At 40.7% G+C, this 16,521-nt stretch overlaps 1 protein-coding gene and 1 long non-coding RNA gene across 10 annotated transcripts in view; one reads left to right on the forward strand and one right to left on the reverse strand.

The window, feature by feature from the left end:
- The window catches only part of GREB1L (GREB1 like retinoic acid receptor coactivator), a 275,717-nt gene that overhangs the window by 66,983 nt on the left and 192,213 nt on the right, over window positions 1-16,521 (reverse strand). For all 9 annotated transcript variants that reach the window (XM_047697253.1, XM_047697252.1, XM_047697250.1 and 6 more), the window contains 8 exons: window positions 13,546-13,662; window positions 12,826-12,945; window positions 11,630-11,767; window positions 9,666-9,851; window positions 5,337-5,663; window positions 4,143-4,271; window positions 3,443-3,577; window positions 186-383 (listed from right to left, as the gene is read on the reverse strand). In XM_047697253.1, the coding sequence (XP_047553209.1) occupies window positions 186-383; window positions 3,443-3,577; window positions 4,143-4,271; window positions 5,337-5,663; window positions 9,666-9,851; window positions 11,630-11,767; window positions 12,826-12,945; window positions 13,546-13,662 (1,350 nt within the window). The remainder of the gene's footprint in view (window positions 1-185; window positions 384-3,442; window positions 3,578-4,142; window positions 4,272-5,336; window positions 5,664-9,665; window positions 9,852-11,629; window positions 11,768-12,825; window positions 12,946-13,545; window positions 13,663-16,521) is intronic.
- Window positions 1,869-16,521, forward strand: part of LOC125082077 (uncharacterized) — a 53,629-nt gene continuing 38,976 nt past the window's right edge. Inside the window, exon 1 of the long non-coding RNA XR_007121882.1 lies at window positions 1,869-1,942. This is a non-coding gene — a long non-coding RNA (uncharacterized LOC125082077). The remainder of the gene's footprint in view (window positions 1,943-16,521) is intronic.

The following is a 16,521-nucleotide window of genomic DNA, read 5'->3' on the forward strand; positions in this document are numbered from 1 at the left end:
TCAGAGAACTTTGAGGGAAAACTTATGGATAAATTTGAAATAATGTTTAAAGTGCCCTTCTGATCTGCATTACTATAAAAAAAAGGTGGAATTTTCCTATAAACATTTGGATTAAGCAAAAGCAAGAGGGAGAGGGAATCTAAGGTAGGATCGCCGTGGGCTCTTCTTTGGAAGTTCAGTCTCACCTGATTGTCGAATCCGTTGAAGAGTTTGCTGGACCAGAACCTCTGATCTTGGGACAATGATGATAAAGTCCACTTTGCTGAAGTGGCCCAGGTCCAGGCTCTGGCTGCCGCTGTCTGCTATGGCACACACCTGGGATAAGAGTTTTCTGGCAACCGTTAGCTGTGGTTGGTAAATTTGGAAGGTCTCATTATCTAAATCTAAAATAAAAAAGTCATAAGAACAAGATTAATTCACTTCTGTTGACTGCCACTGTGAATCTATGCAGGGGACACACAACGCAACACACATACACAGTAAAACTCTATACCGAGCATTCTAGTCACACTCTCTATTGAGTTTTAATAGATTTGCTTATTTTCTCTGAAAACTTGACTGAAAGGATGTGTTCAAAAGTGGATGTGGTAATTTTATAAAAACGTGTTCTTTTAAAATCGACTGATCATCTCACAGATCACTATTCAGCACCCGTCCCCCACCCAGAAATGTCAGGACAGACTACACTCTCATGGTGGGAGTAGGGACTCATCTCTGGAAAGGGGAAGCAAGAGTTTCCAGTTTTCTTTAGGACTATCAGCACAGGTCAGGTGCCCAAGCCCAGACTGAATTCAGGGAAGGAGGTGATGCTGTAACCATACTAATGCTGAATTCCTTTGAACTTTTTCTGGACAGCACCACAGTAAACATTTCCTCTTCAGCAAGGCAGTTGCAACATGATTTGAAATTCTTCTCCCAGGGACTGTGTAACACAGGTCACAGAGACACCCCCTCACCTTCCTTCCCAATTGACTTGCCGGTGCTTATGACCTGTGAGTGGTAGGTCGTTGTGGCCAGCTCCAGCGCTGACTCCTATACTATCTGAAGTGACCTGACTCATGACAGGGCCAGCTGGCACTCGAGAGGTGATGCATTAGAAGAACATTGCCCAGACACTCTACACATGCCAGTGGCTTTTTATTAAAACTTATAACCAAGCAATCAATCTCATACGTGTGCACACACACACACACACACACAATTAACTAGGCAGGATTAGAGGAATCCTTGAGCAGGCAATATTTCATAATTCTTATGAGGCTGCTTTTTATCAAGAACACAGTGAAAGTTTGACTGGAATGCACAAGGCCACAATTAACTTGCATTAATTAATGTTTTCTAAAATCAAATTGCATGGGGTGCCTGGGTGGCTCAGTCAGTGAAGCATCTGCCTTTGGCTCAGGTAATGATCCCAGAGTCCTGGGATCGAGCCCCGAGCCCCGCATTGGGCTCCTTCTTTGGTGGGGAGCCTGCCTCTCTCTCTCTCCCTCTGCCTGCCACTCTGCCTGCTTGCGTGCTCTCTCTTTCTCCCTCCCTCTCACTTTGCCAAATAAATAAATAAAAATCTTTAAAAATCAAATCAAATCAAATTGCAATGTGGCCAAGGTAAAGACAGTGGTCAGAGTACCCTAGCCACAGGGAACCCTGACAGTTAGTGGAGATTTATACAGGTGGCTATGAGAACCCACTAATAAAGACCAAAACTACAAGTTGTAATAGCAGAATGGTTTTTGACCCACAAAGATTACCAATGAAAATAAACTTGTCTTTTGATAGGCTATTATTTCTTCCATGTCATAGGTTAGATGGGTGGGGACTAACCAAGATGATAGCGTACCTTTGGAGAATTTAATGTAGCAAATTTTGAACTTCAAGGAACCATTAACATATCTTTAAGCAATGCTTCTTAAACAGGGAATCAAGGATATGAATGTGGAAATCTGTAAGTACTCTGAGAATTTAAAATTCTAACTTTGTCAATAATTCAAACATAGTATGAACATATTTTAGATTATCCAGGTGACTGCTTTATCATCAAATAAAGTGGAAGTAAAAAAATTTTATTGTGGGGGCGCCTGGGTGGCTTAGTCAGTTAAGTGTGTGACTCTTGATCTCAGCTCAGGTCTTGAACTCAGGGTGGTGAGTTCTAGCCCAGTGCTGGACGCCACACTGGGCATTGAGCCTATGTAAAAAAAAAAAAAAAAAAACTGCATGCATTTGAATTTGTTTTTATGACTGATACTGAGCTAATGCCAAGCCATGCTACTTCTATTGCTAAGGCAATCCTAATATATAAATGACACATTCCTATTAAGGGAAGGCCAGAAGGCTGTCAGCAGCAGCTTTATGGATCTGTTTCATGTCTACCCTTTGTCCTATTCTTTTCTTTTCTTTTTTTTTTTGGTTCTCTCCTATGTTGTCCTTATCATGTGGGGGGATTGGGAGGAAGTCTGAAAATAAAGGAATCCAATCTAATGATGGAACTCCTCAGTCCTGCTCCTACCATCCCCCCCTTTTATTTTTATTTCTAGATTTTTATTTATTTATTTTAGAGAGAGTGAGAGAGAGGCAGAGGGAGAAGAAGAAGCAGGCTGCCTGCTGAGTGGGGAGCCTGACATGGGGCTCGATCCCAGGACCCTGGGATCATGACCTGAATGAGATGAAGGCAGAAGCTTAAATGACTGAGCCTCCCAGGTGCCCCTATTCTCCCCCTTTAAAAAATATTTATTTATTTAAGTGAGAGTGTACGGGGGGAGGGGGTGTGCAGGGAGGGGCAGAAGTAGAGGGAGAGAGAAAAAATCTCAAGCAGACCCCCTTCTGATAAGGAGCCTGATGCAGAGTATGAGCTCAGGACCCTGAGAGCATGACCTGAACTGAAATCAAGAGTTGGATGCTTAACTGACTGAGTCACCCAGGTGCACATCCCACTACCCCTTTTTGTACCCTGGAAGCTTGTCAGGGAGAGGCTGTGTTGGTATTGTTGTGCTATCTGCCAGGGTTGCCTTGCTATCCCTGAGATGATGTGTGTTTTACATGTCAGAGAGTCAATGAAGGGTGTGCCGAGCCAGGGATGCATGGACTGCATTCTACATTCTTTCAAGCAGTTCCTTGTAGCCCTTGGAGAGCACCAACAGCTCTTCTGGGCATAGCTGGAGGAGCTAAGGAAAGCATACCAAGGACGACAGGAATTTCGAGGGAAAAACAAAAGAGAGAGAGGGAATCTGCTTATAATAAATTTAGTCTTTAACTTTGATTTTAATTCAGGAGACATCTATTAAGAACAAGGTGTTGGATCCAGGCCCCATCATAAGGCATTTTTACCATATTTATCATGTGGATAATGAGGAAAAACCTGTCACACTCTGTGACTCTAAAACAAGACCTCAAAACCCTCAGAATGACTTGGCTTCTTTTTCCTCCTTTTGGTCTGAGGTGACGTTACCCAGGTTTTGCGTGGGGATCATAGCGGCAGCCTCCTGAGCTGACACACACTCATTAAGATCTCCATTGAAAGGGGTCACCACACTCTCTCCTCTTCTCTGTTGCATTTTGTCTAGCAGCTTGTCCAGGTCGTCGCCTATTACGTAATAAAGCGGAGATAAGAAGATTGCAAGGAAAGATACATTTGTATCAGTCTTCAAGCTGGGCACTTCAGCTGGGTTCTCATCAACCTTTGTCAGTCAGCCTGCTTTTCCTGGCTGACAGTGCACTTGGTCAAGTCTGCTGCAGTATCTAAAGCCAGAGTGACTCTCGCTTTTATTGTGCTTGTGACTTACACACTTTCACATGGTGTCTCTCTCTTGACCTCCATCGTACTCAAAGCAGGCAGGATGGGATCATTCTATCTCCATTGGACAACATTAGAAGGCTGAGATCCGAGAAGGCAGACTCTCTCCCCAGGTCATGCCACTAAGTCGTGGCTGAGCTGAGGACCCCCCCGCCCCATACTAGTGCCCGTGTGCCTTCCTCTGGACCCCTTGCTGGGTCAGTAACAAAATACTGAGGACAAACCTTTCCAAATGAGGGAAGGTCAGCAGGCAAGTTTAAGCTCCACACTCATCTCCTTGACGGGCTAAGACTTAAATTCAGAAAATCACACAGCTAGAGGCTGGCAGTGTTGCAGAATCCTACAAACCACTCACCTAATGATGTGGTTTTGAAATGTGATGCCAGGAAACTGACCTTTCCTGTGATGAGCTCATAACTAATTTCTTTCAAAAACTCACTTGTGGTGAGCATGCTCTCTGCCAGAGCTCTGGACTGATGCTGACCTGCAGGAGAGAGGGAGAGGAGGTGACGCCCCAGTGAATAAATATTCACTGCAATATGATTTGTAACAGCAAAAGTGGAAAACAATTAACGCATGTAACATAGGGACTTGGTTAAGGAAATTATGGCATAACAAAAGATCGACAGTTACACAGCATTTAAAATGAATATGTTAAAAAGAAGTTATTTATAATAAAATATTAGATGATTAAGGGCAAAAATGATAAACCTTATGTTTGTAACTGTGAAGACATACTATACATGTGTTTAAAGACTAGGGAGGAATGTAAAAGACCTTTAAAATTGTGTTTGCGTGGTTATTATGAATATGTCTTAAAATTATAAACTTGTGGTGTTTAGCTGTTTTTATAAATGAAAATTTAAAAAATTAATGTATTGTACTTTCCAATGAAGATTTCTGAAAAAGATTTATGTCATAGAGAGATGGGTGGTCAGGTTTTGCCCAAAGTGAGGGGGTTTCTTCGGTAGGAGCAGGTGAGAACTAGCACTAGAGAGGAAAAAAGTGAATTTAGTCCAGATGGCTGTACTCATCATGGTACCTCATAGAAAATCAGCGCACGAAACAGAAACACATTTTGTAATGCTCCAACTTTCTGAACCTTTTCTTTATAGACTCAGTGTTACAACATTAAGTAGCCTCTTCAGTGAGGAGGTGAATACGTGAGCTAAATTTCTTGGCAAGCTTGATTCACTGGCTTAGGCCACCTGTGGCAATGGCTTATCACATGCTAGAGTGGTAACATTTCCAGAACCTTTTAAGGACAGAAGTTACGTGAGACAAGGGTATCTGTTACTAGGACATGCTTTGAAGTAATGCTCCCACAACCAGCTGACAAGGACACCAGCCAAACTAAGGGCCACAAAAATCTGACATGAGGAGAAAAATAAAAGTTAAAATTAGATGGAAGAACTCAAATGGGAGCAATTAACTAGAGATTAATTACATGGATGCTTGAAACACCCAATAAATAGTTTTCAAATGGAGAGATAATTGAATGAATGGATTAAAAAACAAAACAAAACAAAACACCCCAAACATTACTCACCTAACACTACCACACAAAATTCGTTGCCTCTGATTTTTGAGGCACAAATCGCCACCACATAATCTGGTAGTCTTTGATAGTGTCTCATTTCACTGAGAGTCCTCAATGTCTCCGAAATGCCCTCGGCCAAAGAGTTTTGGGTCACGATCACATGAACCAAGTCTTGAGATACGCTGGCAATTAGTCTCGCAAGCCAGGGGAGTTGTCCTGGAGACACAGGGGTACACTGAGCACCCAGCTGCAGGGCTCGCTCTCTCAGAGTAAATTCCTGCATAGCCTTCAGCATGATTTGCTCAAATTCTTCCCTGAGAGGTATCTGATCAGGACCTAAATTGAAGAGAATTACAGCTAGAATTTAAAACACATCACAGCCAGAAAAGAGAGAAAAACACACGTACGTTAGTGTGTAGTCCTTTTAAGTCCACCGTATTCCACAGGCAAAAGAGCTCTTTCCTGTTGTGGCCACAAGCACAGAGGCCCTGCTAACCATTTTCCACCATGAAATTACCTTCTCTCTGGGTCAATATTAAACACAAATGTGGGCTTCTGTTCTCCTTTATGCTAATCTCGATATTTTTAAAAGAGGATGTGCTCTGAGTCCACTGTGTGCCTTTGGGGTGGTGGTCACTGAAGGTGGTATATTTGTTGACCTGTTAAACTTGTTGTTACCGATAAGATTAATGACTCAGGAAGGAAGAAGCTAACCTATCAGCACATCACCAACTTTAGGCTTCACTTGTTTCTCATTTTATTTATAGCTACTTTGAAAAACATCTTAATGTATTGCTTCTGTAGGAATACTGTCCATAAGAAAATAAAGTTCAACTATTTTTCACTTCTGATTTTTATTTAGGCAGCCTCACACGTTCCCCCGATAAAGAATGTAACCGTCACCTAGCTAGTCCCCAGCATTCTGGGTTGTTAAGGACGGCATTTGGTCCTCTCCTCTTGTGGCGGTTACAGCTAAATTTATATGGGTGACCTACAGCCCCTGGTATTAGGGAGATTTTGTTTCTCTGATTCTCTTTAGAAACTCAACCAGTCTTTAGGACAAAACAAGCAAGTCAATGTTTGGCACCCAAGTGACTCAAATAAACTCTGATATTTAGTTTCAATTGAAACCAGTGAGGCTATGGTCACTCCCTCTCTTCAGTCATCTCTTCTGCTGTACAGACCCGAGATTTGAAAGTCAAGCTCTGCTAGACAGATACAGACTCCTCAGTGTCTGTGACCTGAGATCAAGCAATAACTTCACAACCCAAGGCTAAAAATCCCCTTGGGAAAGAACACAGGTTTAAGGGACTGGACTTCTGTATGAGGAGGTATCTTGAATGAACCAGAAATCTTTCCTTCCTTAAAAGGGATTTAAGTGGCCTTCCAGGCCCCCACCCATATTCTCTAGGAAAGTAAGAAAATGAAGGTTTAGTCATATTTTCAGGATATGGGCAAATAAATAAAATATTACATATTGTAAAAATAATTTAAATTGGAGAAAATATGTTTTTCCATGATTGGTTAGATGCTAGAGGGAGGGAGACTGAAATCCTCTCAGAGTTTTTTCCTGCTGTCCATGGAAAGCAAGCAAGAACCCTGCAATGTTTACATTGTGTTAATATTTCTTATGTCCTCCCCAGTCACTTGCTAGAGGGAGGGGGATGCCTTCTTATCACCTGGGAGCCATGAAAGCTTCTGTCTTCATTCTGCTTTATCCAATTAGCATCATGGTTAGTGGTCACTAGGGACATACTAGGTAGTGAGCTTAAAGTATACAGATTTGCATTGACTATACAAATGCACAGTACAAATGAGATGAAGGGAAGGTGGCTGTCTATTTAAAGCTTTCTTCCATCAGGACAAATGATATCCAAAAGCAAGTGGCTTTGCTGCCATTCCCCACAGCCTCTCATAGACCTCCTGGAGGCTCAGAGGCCTGCTGACTAGGTGTGTCCATAAGATCTGCTCCAAACCATGATTGAGTAACATGTTCTCAGTGTAATCAGTTTCAAATATAAAGGCATTCTGGGAATATAAAATTCTGAAACATGTTCATAGCATTTTCCATTGCCTTAAAACTAACTTTTATAGAATTTTGACTGAATTCCTGTTAGGAATTGAGAAATAGAGGAAAATGTACCAAAGTTTAAATGAGGCAAGAGAGCAAAATGTCTTGCTTCCAATCGCCTCCCATCATTTCTTCATCTTTAGCCTTTATAGTTAAATTGCAGGAGCTTTTCCTCCACTTCCCACAAGCTTGATAATAGTAATTTTCCCCCCATTAACTGTTCCAGTAACTCAGGTTAGCCTAGGCATCAGCTCTGATGGCTTTTCAGATAGGGCTACCTTCATAAGAAGAGAAAAGGTTCCAACAAACTCAGAGCCCTCCAATAATCCCTGGATTTGATGATTTTACTTGCTATTTCGAAAGATTTTAAGGCTGTGTAATAATACATTGATTAAAAAAAAAAACTGACTGTAGTTAAAGTACTCTTCCTTCTGAAGAATCTTACTTTTCTTTTTCTCTATTATGTCCAGGTAACTGAACCATAAAAGTATTAGACCTGTTCTTTTAAAAGCTTAGATTTTAAAAAAAATTTATCTATAAAGCATATGTAAAAAATGTTCTTCCTGCCTTCTTCAAAACCTTCAGAGGCAAAACAAACAAACAAACTACAAAAACTACAAACAAGCAAAAACTCAAAGACTCCAGAAGTAAGTTGCTGAGAAGATGTGTCCTAACGTACAAAATTTAGATTAAAAAAAAATAGCCATTTGTGTTGCCCACTGAGAGATATATTAATTGGTTGACAGTGAAACTCTAGAAAGAACTAACTGATCCCACAGGGCAAAGAAGACAGGTCTAATTGAATGGAGATTTTTCTTTTTTTAAGATAAGAGCTTTTAGTTATTTGAGGAGAGACATTTTGTTTTGGCCATTTAGTTTTAATTAACTTGGACTTTGATATTTAAAATTGTTATTAAGGTTGAAAAAATACTATACCCAGTGGCTTGGTTTGCCAATAGCATTACTCTATGGGGGGTTGCGTTACTAATTCTGGGTGCATCAAGAAGCTGGTTTTAGATCTTGGAACATAGTCGAAAGTCAGTGCATGCAGCAATTAAAATTATGACATCAAGTGAGCTGCAGGCACAGGTGGTTTTTATAATTTTATTAGCCATTAATCAGCATGATTAGCAAGTCTTAGGTGTATCATCAAAGTGACTCCTAAGCTATCCGAAGTCTTGCAAGTTTCAAAAGCCCATGTCATAGCAGGCCTTCAGACTCCGGGCATCAAGCCTTACAGCTGCAGTTGCTAGCTGATGGCCCTAAGACTGAATCTGGCTGGCTGAAGCTTCTTTTTTGTTTTTAGTATTGTTTAGCCCAGTATTTTCATTGTTTAACACTTCGGTATCTCCAAACATTAAGATAATTCACAAGAGGGCAGATAAAATTTCTAATGTGTAATTTTTCATCTTGAGCCTTTTCCAAAGTAAATCAGTGGCTTGAAGTCTTAGAGTGAGTGTATAATTAGGTTGCATATTAGATGACCTGCTGCAGTTTGCAAAATAAAGGACATTGCAATGTAAATGTTGCTGAGCCCCTGACAGCATTGTCAGGGCACCTGCACACACCCACTGTGGAGCTCAGGAGGACATTTCAAATAGAGGAAGTGAAAGGTTCATGACCTATGTATCTCCCTTACCCTGTAGCCTAAAGAACCTTTCAGGGAGGTTCACAGATACTGCCTTAATGAAGGAAAACATGATGGGACTGCATCAATGCATCAAAGGGGTGTAGCTGGAGAAGAAAAAAAAAATGGATGTAGGGACAGTGGCTGAACAAGATAGAAAGGCTAAGTAGAAAACCGTAAAATAATTGTCTAAGGCAATGGCTTCATTTGTATTCCAGATGACAGCTGCACTTTTGGAAGGATGGTTGGCTAGGCTCCTCAAGGGAGGAGGGTGCTCATGGCACAGCCCTTCTGCCTGTATGAACTGGAGACCTTAGGGCCATCATGATACTGGACAGTAGGTGGCGCAATTTCTCTCTTCTAGGACCCAAAGAGGCACTCAAGAAGCCAGGGAGGTGAGCAAGGAGAGAAATGGGGTGGAGGGAAGGCAAGTGGCAGAAAGGAGTAGGAAAGAAGTGGGAAAGGAAGGGGAACAGTCATAGAGAGTAGGGTTGAAGGAAAGGAATATTAGAAATGAAAAGGGGAAACTAAAAACTGGACAAATGGATGAACGTGAGAAAGTGGGGAAAGAAAGGAAAAAAGCATGATGCAAAAAAGAGTAAGAATTATCACCACCAAATAATTATTGCAAATCGCTTACCTAGCCGTACAAGATACTGTATCGTCAGAAGAATCATGTTTTCGACGCTCAGGAGTTGGCTGCCAGTCAACCCTAAGTGTTCCAAATCTTTGTTTTCCAACTGTGAAATCTTGTAGCAATTCACCAGCAGAGGACTCACAACAATGTCACCAACATTTCCATAGAAATAGGGTAAAGTGCCATAGCCTGCCCCAACAGAAGTAGGTCAATAAAATTCAACATTTCTTTTTTTTTTTTTAATTTTATTTTATTTATTTGAGAGAGAGAGACAGAGTGAGAGAGCATGAGAGGGAAGGTCAGAGGGAGAAGCAGACTCCCCATGGAGCTGGGAGCCTGATGTGGGACTCAATCCAAGGACCCTGGGATCATGACCCAAGCCGAAGGCAGTTGCCCAACCAACTGAGCCACCCAGGTGCCCCTAATATTTCTTTTTAAAGTCCAACCAGGTACGCGTGCCCAACTAGAATCAAAGATGTTTAACAAAGTTTCCTGCCCTCTGAGATGAGAATTCTAGGGAATTCCCTCAGATGCTTCCGAATTCTACCCTTGCATTAAATCAGATGAACAAGAAGCAAAAGACTCAGATGGTATCATCTCTGTTTCTCACAGAAGGGACATGTTAATTTTTAATGGGCCCTAGAGGATTGATGAGAATTTGCAAAACATCTCTGTATCCTTTTGCAAAACTGCAATGACAAAATATTTTCCAATAAAATTCTTGATCAAGTTTCTTTCCACATAAGAAGCCAGAAAACAAGCCACAATAACATAATTTCTTTCCTGAGGTTTTCTTAAACATTTTAAAAAGCTAACGAACTCAGTGATGACCAGCAATATTCTCCTAGTCACAGGTACATGCAGGTTCCTACCCTTTGTGTTATCTTAGTTATTTTTATGTTCTCAAATGTCAGTAAATACCCTCGAATTATCTTAGAAGTAGATAGGACAAAAATGTGTTGAAAATATACCCTGTACTGGTGGTGTGGTAAAAACAGGGGTAGTCTCTCTGTGAGACTTTCTAAAAGGCAGACACCAAAGGTTCCCCGTGTTCTACATATCTTTCCAAGGCTTAGCTCCAGTATGCACACCACTCAAATGTTTAATAAAGACGTTTTGACCATATGGAATTTAAACAACTGAGATTCTCCCAGTGCCTATAGGCCCAGGAGCGGTGGGTAGGACAGCATGATAAAGGACAAGGCTTGAAGCAAAACCATCTATGTCGGTAGGCTCAAGTCAACCAAAAGAAGCAGATAACACCGCATATAGACATACCCTAAAGATCCAGGGAGGCTAAACACTCCATCTATTTAGTCCCAAAGGTAAAGCAGGAAGTCACCTTCTGACCTAGAATAGTCCCAGGATGAGGCAATTCTTGATGGGGGTCTGAAAAGCATTAAGTTAGTCCTGGATTCCAGGGCCCTCTAAATTTCTACACCTCCACTTATAGACATTTTGGAAGGACTCAGACTCTGTAAAGATAAGTGGTTCGCAGACGTTTCCCCATGCAGCTCTGGGACCTCTTGGTTTTCCCAAAGGGGGCCTGTTAGCTGGTTCAGCTTGTTTCTTTTCTCTTGGTTTGACTGGAACGTCCTTTTCCCTTCAGGACCCAGCTGAAACGTCACCTCTGACAAGTCCTCTCAGAATCCCTCCAGGCAGAGTTGAGCTCTCTCTCTTTTGAGTTCTTGGCTGCAAACCGCTACTAGCTCAAGTTTCACAATATTGTTTACATGACAGACTCCCCACAAAACAGTGCTCCCTATGGGCAAAAAGGCTTTCTCTTATTCCCAATTTCTAGTTACATGTTTAACAGCATGAGTGAGCTGACTGATAAAAGCTGAAAGAATCAATATAAGGATGAATGAATACATGCATGAACATATGGATAATTGCTCAAACACTGAAATGGAGAAACAGACCCAGATCCCAGCAGACACAGGCAACGTGGAATGCCTTTCCCTTACCTATCAGAATTACTGGTCTAACTCCTGAGTTACTCAGCAGGTTTTCAGGAACAATTACAGTTTCCCCTGCAGGAATGGGTCGAGGTTGTAAAATTCCAGTTAATGGGGTCTGTGGAACTGGAGCAGATAAAAGGGACTCTGGAAAGAAAGTTGTTTGACGAAGGATTAGACATGAAAGCTAAATGAAATACCATTGAAATCAACATAGTCTTAATACTTTTAGACGTTTTAGAAGTTTAAAGGTTCATTTTTTTTTAATTAGAGCAATTCATGTTTACTATATAAAATTAGAAGAGAAAAACAGAAGGAAAAAACCCCAATCATAATCACATCATCAGGAGATAACTACTGTTTAGCATTTTCATAGTATTTTCTTCTAGTTGTTTTTCCACATGCAATCTTTTGGATTCTGTTTTGTATTTAATTCCCTCCATCCTCATCCCAATTATCCATGCCTTATTTACTCATTATAGAAAATTTGAAAAATACAGAAAAGAGTGAAGAAGAATAAACTCATCATTAATCAGGACTATTTAGAGGCAAACACAATAGCATAATTCTTTGTTTATATAGCATCTCTATGTAGTCTTTAAAACTTTAAAGACCACATAGACTACTATAAAACATATAGTCTTTAAGTTCTTAAAGAATCCCATTTATGTCTTAGAATTGGTATATTTAAATTTGTGCTTAGTACAAGATAGACCAGTGTTAAAACATTTACCAGTAGGTTCCCAACGGCCATGGCTTGGTTATTATAAAGGAGAACCAGTTGTTTTTTTAGGTTTCTAGCCACAGACTAAGTCGTCCAGGCCAGAACTAAGACGTACATGTCACATAAAGGAACCAGGTAACAGGAGAGCACATCTAACACCACAAATGGCAAAGCAAACCCATTTGTGCCCTATGATGCTGGGTTAGTAGCATCATCCCTATGTAAAGAATGGTTTATTGATACTGTGGGTCCAAACAAAGCCAGAGAGTGAATTAAGATCTGTTGTGACGGACCATGTACTTTCAGGGAAGGCAGATGCAATGGGGACAAAATATCAGCTACTATTAATTTCCTTACATAATACTGGACACAATGGTTGGTTAAGGAAATTTATCTTCAAAGGTTCAAGGAAAGAACAGGAGTAGAAGATAATTTTGCTAATTCAAAAAACCTGAAAACCCATCTTCTGTTGAAATCTTACCAGTTCTTGAAAGAGGGCGAACTGGAGGAACAGGTACAACTAAACCAGGTTGTGGGACAGGTGACCCAGGATACCATCCCCGGTGTCGTTTCTTTGGTGGCCCAGAAATGAACATGGTAGCTGAAGGCAAAAAGAAAGATGAGCCTTGTCCTTAGCAGTGAAAGAAAGGAGAGAATTTAACGTAACATAGAGCTTTTAATTTGATTATACTCAGAAAGTCTGAGCACTCTTCTAGAGGTAAAGATAAAATTAGAAAAATCACCCTAACAATACCACCTAACATTTGGATGTTGTTTTACAATATACAGTTTTACCCAGATGATTTCATTTAATTCTATCAACAACACTCTGAATGTATTGTATGATAAATATATTGTTACACCCGTTTTGTGGATGGCACAAGGAAAGCTCAGATTTGCCCAGGGTCAGGGAACAGAGAGGAACCTTGATCTCTGTACTCTGGTCAACAAAGCTCATGGTTTTTCAAGACACTTACTTATACATTTGTTTCAACATTATTTTCTAGCTAGGCTCATACTTGTCAATCACCAAGATCTTTAACCATCATTGTTCACGCCAATCATAAACCTTCAAAACCTTCGATGAGAAGGTAAGGAAAAGCTTGGAGTGCAGTGTTAGATAATTCATCATTTCAAACTCCATAGCACTTCTTTCATAGTTAAGGTGCATTATTTCAAAACTCTAAGATGGGTATCATACCTTGGTCTCCTGATGCATAGCTAGGTCTTGGTGACAAAGAGTAATTCCCTGGGCGGGCTGGAGTGGAGCTGGCTGCACTGCTCTTTCCTCCATGGCTACTGTTTCCATTAGCAGCGTCTGTAGCACACAAGAGGAATGCTCAGAACAGGGGCTGAGCAGCACATTGCATTCTGGGGCCTTGCAACCACACCATAAACCTCAGCTCCAGGATTCAAAGACATCTCACTGACAGGACAGCCCCATGGTGTAGAACTGACTACAACCATCAGAGTAGTACCCTCTTTAATATGAAATGTCACCTAAAAATAATCTTCTAGGATCCCAAGAGATCTTTTAGAATCACTTTCAGTGATGTCTTTGGAGATGATGGGTGGAAAAAAGAGAATATTGTTGTTTTTTTTTACCTTTGTATCTTGGAAATTTTCAAATGTATACAAAAGTAGAATAATGTAATAAACTACATACCTACCACCCAGCCTCAGCATTTATCAACACATGGCCAATCTTGCTTTAGATAAATATAGATTAAGATACTTCCTCTCTTTTCCTCCTCACACAACATACTTACATACTTGCTCTGGATTATTTTGAAGAAAACTTATTTATATTCTTTCATCCATATAAATTTCTGTATGAGTTTCTAAAAGCAAAGAGCTCCTAAAACATAACTGTAATCTCATTATTCTACTTAAAATTGATTAATAAATCCTTAATGCCAAATATCCCATTAGTGTTCAAATTTCCCCCCAGTTATCTCAGAAATGTTTTTTTAGAGTGGGCTTCCTCAAATTGGGGTTCAAAAAGGATCCACACATTGAATTTAGTTTTTATGTCCCTTAAGCCCCCTTTTTAAAAGGTCACATTTATTAATTAATAAAGTAATATAATAAAATATTTAGGGGTGCCTAGGTAGCTCAGTTAATTAAGCATCTGCCTTTGGCTCAGGTCATGATCCCAGGGTTCTGGGATGGAGCTCTGTGTCAGGCTCTCTGCTCGATGGGGAGCCTGCTTCTCCCTCTCCCTCTGCCTGCCACTCTACCTACTTATGCTCTCTCTCTCTGTCAAGTAAATAAACTCTTAAAAAATCTTTAAAAAGATATTCAGTTAGTGTCTGCATTCATGGACTCTCTCACAAGTTTTAAAAATAGTTTGTTTGAATCAGGATAAGGTCATACTGCAATGAGATTTAGGATAATGTCATTTTTGCTGAGAAGTTTTCTAGGCTCAATCGGTATAGTGTCAGTCACATCTCTTTTTTCCCCTCCTGGAACCTCCTTTAATCTATAGGATTCCCCTTCTTTTTTTTTTTTTTAAAGATTTTTTATTTATTTATCAGAGAGAGAGGGAGAGAGAGCAAGCACAGGCAGACAGAATGGCAGGCAGAGGCAGAGGGAGAAGCAGGCTCCCCGCCAAGCAAGGAGCCCGATGTGGGACTCGATCCCAGGACGCTGGGATCATGACCTGAGCCGAAGGCAGCTGCTTAACCAACTGAGCCACCCAGGCGTCCCTAGGATTCCCCTTCTTCTTTTTCTTTCTTCCATTTAATCTGCTGAAAATCTGGCAGAATTTTTCATTTTCTGAATTTTGCTGATTGGTTATCTATGGCATCATTTAACACCCCCTCCATTTCCTACAGACTAATTGTTAGATATAGAGGCTCGCTCAGATTTAGGTTTTGGTTTTTGGGCAAGAGTATCTCATAAATACTGTCATATTCTTCCACCAGCAGGTACACAATCACTGGCTTTCTTCTTGTCATGTTAACATAGGTCAGTGGGTTCAAGAGTTGTTAACCTAATTCTCAAATTATAAAGTTGTCCATAACTGGGGGATGTGGGTGGCTCATTAGGTTAAGTGTCTGACTTCAGCTCAGGTCATGATCCCAGGGGCCTGGGCTTCAGTCCCACATCAGGCTCCTTGCTCAGCAGGGAGTCTGCTTCTCACTCTCTCTCTGCTGCTTGTGCTCTCTCTCTTTCTCTCTCTGTAAAATAAGTAAACAAAATCTTTAAAAAAAAAAAAAAAACTGTCCATCAGCCCTTCATCTGATGGTTTTAGCAACCATGCTGGTTTATTGCCAGGATCCATCATTTTATTAACTTTTTTAATACTGTGAAGTCTTGGATTCCATTTGTAACATTTATAGTCTAACCAGAAGGTGGATCCTGCAAGAACAGTTGGAACAGAATAAGAATAAATGTGGTCAGGATAAATTATGATGCCTAACTGTTATAAAGACTCCAAGAATGGTAAGTTCTCCTTCTTCTCATTCTTCCTCTACCTCTCAGACCATTTCTTTTCCTTAGACACTGGAATTTTCTAAAATGTTATCTTTAGTTAACAGCTTGCCTTACCCCACATTTCTCTTCAGCAAATCCTATTTACTCTGGTGATTTTTAATCTCGTGTACAATAAATTAGATGCCTGTGGAGCCGATCCACTTGGACATTTCACGGGTATCTCAAATTCAGCATGTCCACAGTTGAACTCACTGGAGAACCTGCTCCTCCTTCTTATTTTCTCTTACATAACTGCATCACCATTAGCAGACAGATGGGTACAAACCAAGACCACTTCTTCCGCTTCATGCTTACATTAATCACTCAAATTCTGCGGATTTTACTTCCTGAGTTGTTTTCCAATCTCTTTCCTCCTCTCGAGCCTATTATTACCCAAGTCAAGGACTTCATCATTCCCCCTAACTAATGAAATGACCCCCCAACTAGTTTTCTACTTCTCTCTCTCTCCTTTTTCTTTTGCTGCCAAGTGATCTAGCTCAAGTTCAAATCAGATCATGTTACTCCTTGGTTCCATAAGTTATAGAGTAAAATTCATGCTTCCCTTGCCCACTACTTGCTCCTTCCCACCACTCCCTGAGTTTTGCATTTTATGGCTCTAACAATTCCCTATCACGGGGACATTCCTGTACACATGATACAGCTTCTCTCCTTTCCTTTCCAGCTTTGGCCCTGGATTTCC

This window comes from Lutra lutra, chromosome 12 (assembly GCF_902655055.1).
Source record: "Lutra lutra chromosome 12, mLutLut1.2, whole genome shotgun sequence".
NCBI lineage: Eukaryota > Metazoa > Chordata > Mammalia > Carnivora > Mustelidae > Lutra > Lutra lutra.